The sequence below is a fragment of the Merops nubicus genome, unplaced genomic scaffold (assembly GCF_000691845.1).
Source record: "Merops nubicus isolate BGI_N331 unplaced genomic scaffold, ASM69184v1 scaffold4265, whole genome shotgun sequence".
In the NCBI taxonomy this organism is placed as follows: Eukaryota; Metazoa; Chordata; class Aves; order Coraciiformes; family Meropidae; genus Merops; species Merops nubicus.
Window position 1 is genome coordinate 156600 of NW_008607471.1, and position 4850 is coordinate 161449.

Here is a 4850-nt window from a genome sequence, read left to right on the forward strand (position 1 = left end):
AAATTAAAAACAACCACACACAAAAAACATTAAATCCAATTGTTCTAATAGTAGCTTCCCATGGCTGCAAGTTGCAGCCAGTGTCTTACCCTGTCACAGGGCACCGCTGAGAAGAGAGTGTTCAGTCTTCTCTGTATATTACCATTAGGAAGCTGAAGACAACAGTAAGCTCTTTTTCTAGTCTTACAAAAGATTTTAGTCTTAACAAAGGCTAAAACATTACATCTGCTTGTCCTCATACATAATGTACCTCATTCCGCAGTCACCTTGGTGGCTTCTGCTGGATTTGCATCAACAGGTCAATATCTATCGGAACTCACTAAGGGGCTCAAGACTAAACACAATACTCCAGAGGAATATTTCAGGAGTCTAAATTCAACAGCCTAAATGCATAACTAGAAAAAAAATGTTATTGGGAAAAATTAGTGTGGCTCTCTTCTGTCTAACTGGCAGCAAAACCAATAGGAAATAATTATTATCTCCTAAATTTTCATGGTGGTATCTTAGCAGCAAGGACAGGAGACCAGGTTTGACAAGACCAAACCTACATGTTTGGGAGTGGGAGACTTGGATGAAATTCCAAGAAGAAATGGGTTTGCAGAATGGACAAATACCAGGAAACTGTGATTAGGACAGAAACAAGACGAAAAATATTCTATCTTGTAAGAGAAAACTGTTGGGGTCTGTGAACTATACAGATGCTACAAAAAAGGTAAGAACACTCCAGGAAATGAGGAAATAGTTCTGATTAGGACCAGGATTTGAATAGTTTGCAATAAAAAGGGACAAAGGGTGGGGGTGGAGGGATATGAAGACAGAATGAAGTACCAAATAGCTACTTATTCAGAGAACACTAACCATCCTCTGCACTGACTGAGGCGGAAGTCCTGTAGAAAAAATAGCATGGTATTGCATAATTAAAGATTTTATCATAGTATACATGGGGAGTAGTTTAAGATTACACAGACAGCATTATTCTACTTATTTTTTTAAATACTTTACTCTTCAACCTTCTCGTGGGTTTTTCCTGTTTTTCTTTAACATCTTCATACATTCCCTTCATCACTTCAGACACTATTGATTTAGAAAGCATGACCAATGGCATGGAATGGGCACACATGTGTTATTAACCTCATGTAGACATCACCTAGATTTAAATAATGTTTTTTTTAGGCTTCGTTTAAATACTCAAGAGATGTGTTTGGTTCTTTTTATACTCATAAGTCTAGTTACATAAAACCAAATTATTAATGCTCCAGGAGTAGATCCCATTTGAGGCAATGAGAGGATGCTCTGATTGCATTAGCCTCTCCCTTCTCTCAAAGCAGCCACAAAAACCAGTTGCTCTTGGCAAGACCTACAAAGGCCATCTAGTATCTACAGATCAGTGCCCTTCTAAGAAGTGCACAATTTTGTACAGCAGTTTTGGCTTTGCAGCCTCAAACCTTTAGGACAAGGCTGACCAGCAGCAGTTGTACACCTAGCAGATCCACAGAATAACCCTTCGTCCTCAGGGCAGATCTATGCTTCAAGTGATCAGTACCCAGCAATATAAAACTCCATGTAGTGAGCTGTGGACTGCACAAAGAGAAGACGTTACAGAAAATCAAGCCATACTAACCATTGCTCCAGGGGAGTCCTGCAGGTGTGGAGCCTGTACCCTTGAACTGTCATGAATTGTTTGGGTAGAGTCATTTTGGCTGGTCTCACCGATGACACCATTATCCTGGGTGTTATTGCTGAAAAGGAAGCAAATGAAAAACAAAGCAACACCTCTTAATACAGAGGATTACAGTGAGTTTTGGGAAGAAGTTGATGAACAGTAACATTAAGAAGTAGCACAGTACAATGAAGTGCCATGACATTTTTTCCCCCACCAATGCTAAAACTGCTGAACAACACCGTAACCCCTTTTTGCACCTCCTTCCTCACCAAAACAACTTGATAAAAAGATAAAAATTCCTCAGTATAAAATCATTCCGGTGTCCTCAGAAGTAAAACATTGCTATGAGAAATACAACCTCAGCTCTTCAAACTCCGTGTGTGTCTATAACACCACGTAGCCTGCTGGACACATACACAGATTCATTGGCACAAAAGGCAATTTGGGGCTTCTCATTAGGCATATAACAACCAAATGCTACTCCCTTCACAACTTTTACTTTTTACATCCTTTGACTGTACCCTAGTGTGCATACTGTTTATCTAACTGCCTATTTACAAACCTCCCGTTAAACAACTATTTGAAATGCAGTATATAATGTGCATTAACATAATCATTAGACCACAAAATAAAGTTCTTCCTGTTTCTAGACAAAGCAAACATATATCCATTACTAATTTCATATGTTATAAGGCAACTTGTTGATCACTTCCTTTGTGGATGCATTCAACTATCGGCTAACTCTTTTAATATATATTTTCTATTAGCCTTTCCATGGATATAAGCAAGTATTTTGGACAAGGTTTACTAATGAGAACCAATATGTTCTCTTTCTCAGTTATAGCACAACAGAAAAAAAAAACAGTTTTAAAAAAAGAAAAAAATCAGCACTACAATAAAATGTCCAAAACTCTGAGTTTGGGCTTTTTTGTTTGTGAGGCTGCTTTTAAAAAACAAACCAACAAACCAACAATGTATTTTTAAACCCCTACAGCTGTATATAAACTATAAAATTATTTACCTGGGGGTCTCAGTTACCTTTACATAATTTTCTTTGTAGTTAGCTGGCTTCAAAAACTTGTTCAACCAATCTTCCACCTACCAGGGCCCGTTTAAAGTTTCTGTCATCCATATAGTCAAAGTTCTTTATTTTCTGATCAAGTACTAAATAATGTATTTTTTTTGCCTATGACCTCCTAGAAGAAATACTTATATGACTTAACATGCAATTTTTAAGTAATTCTACCTCTATTTCTAAGCCAAAACAAAAGCAGGATAATGAAATTTTGCATTCATTTTCAACAGGAAAACACTGAGGTTCTGTTAAAATTTGAGCCAGCCAAGAACAACTGGTAAGCCTCTTAAATAACTGTATCAGACATCTGTAAATAGGAAATAGTTTTGTGAGCTGATGAGAACCAAAGAGAACTAGAGCCTGAAAGGCATCACCCAGTCTAAAATAAAAACCTTGTACGGTTAGTGACACACAGAAGAGGCATTTCTCAGAAGAGTCTCGAGGCAGGCAGACCTTGACACGCCCAGCAACGTCACTGCCACGAGTGCAGCACAGACATGCATGTGTAAAAACACAATAGAGCAGTAGCACAGAGGTACACAAACAATCTCAGTACTACTTAGCTTGCACAGAGCTAGCAGCAGCAACTGCAAATGCACCAGAAAATAGTCAGAGTAAGTTCTTTTACCAACAGCTCTCCATTGAGGCTTGACTGGTAGTTGTAACAAGCCTACTTAGTTTAAGCTGTTTGGACATTTCTACGCTGCTGTCACTATTGGATGTACCTTATTTCAGCATTTTTCACATCTATCATAACCCTTGGGAATACTGCAAGCCACTTGCCAGTTTGTTTGTATGACTCAAGCTTGAAAAATCAGGAAGAGAGATCTCTATTTATTCAAAAAAAGTGTAGACTAGAATATTCTACCCATACACCAATCTGGAAAAAGGTAGTCACAATAAAACACAAGGGGGAAAAGCCACCTAGTCATCTAGTTTTGATCTGAGTGAGAAGTTTCCAAAAGCACACAAGGGCAACATGACCTCAGGCTTTCAAAGCCATGCTATTAAAGCATTTTCTTTGCCAATAAGTGCATGCCACTTCCTCTTCTATTCCCAGCAGGTAAGCACAGCAGGAAGAGGAAAGAGCAAGCATTTAAGGTTTCCCTAAAAGATTTCTCCCACATTTTCTCCAGGATCTCTTAGCAACTCCCAGACAGGTTTCTTCCTACTGCCTTCACTGTGCCCAGCTGCTGTCCCATCCTCTCCATCAGGTGCAGCTCTGCCTACTTCATCAGAAGCATGCTGCAGCCATCAAAAATAAAAGCACAGGGCAGGTCTTTAAAAGTGCCATGCCTCACACAACTGTAAGGAGTTTTTCGACAGTCAATAGGCACTTCTGCAATGCAGGACCATGGTGGAAACTCATCTGTTCTGTATACATGCATACATCCAGTATGTGCCAGCAACATGCAATGAAAACCTTACCTATGAATTGAGGGCTCAACGGTGTCTCCTTTCGGAACCTCTGTTTCTTTACATTGTTTTCCATTTTTTCTTGAAAGCTTTTGTTGAACTACTTCACCTTTATCAAACATAAGGTGCAGACGGTAGCTGATCACCTTTATTACTGTGAAGAACACCGTCACCGAGCTGCAGTACACAAAAACCGTAACTGCATTTGCTGGGAAAGCCTACAAAAAGAAATAATAAAGACATAATCGTAACAGTTTCTTTTGAGAAGATGCTACAAAAAATTTTAAAGTCATTTTCAAACACTTTATGCCTTATTGCTTATTATTTGTACCTCTACTGAGTTTTGCAACAACAGTAAGTAGTAGCGCATCCTCATACAATATACTTGCATTCTGTTCACAAAAAAAGGTCTAAGGATTTTTTCAAATTTCAAACAATTTTACAAGATTTATTCTCCTTATGATTAGCTGTGTATATTATTTTTTTCTTAACAAAACTGCTACAATTGACTAACAGTGTGAAACCTCTTAAAATACTTCATTCTCAGGATAACACAGCTGCAGCCTTTCCTAAACTATGAACTTATAAAAATGCAGACACAAATGAAACATTAGTTACCTACAAACAGAAAAATCCTTTTGAAAAATTTTGTTATTTTACCCTTCTTATCAATTATGATTTAATAGTAAAATGCAG

General features: G+C 38.0%; 1 protein-coding gene across 1 annotated transcript in view; it reads right to left on the reverse strand.

Moving 5' to 3' along the window:
- Positions 1-4372, reverse strand: part of PCNXL2 (pecanex-like 2 (Drosophila)) — a gene marked incomplete at its 5' end in the record, with an annotated part of 143433 nt that extends 139061 nt beyond the window's left edge. Inside the window, 2 exons of the mRNA XM_008939937.1 lie at positions 1622-1739; positions 4167-4372. Coding sequence (XP_008938185.1) covers positions 1622-1739; positions 4167-4372 — 324 coding nt within the window. The remainder of the gene's footprint in view (positions 1-1621; positions 1740-4166) is intronic.
- Between the last annotated feature and the right edge of the window lie 478 nt (positions 4373-4850).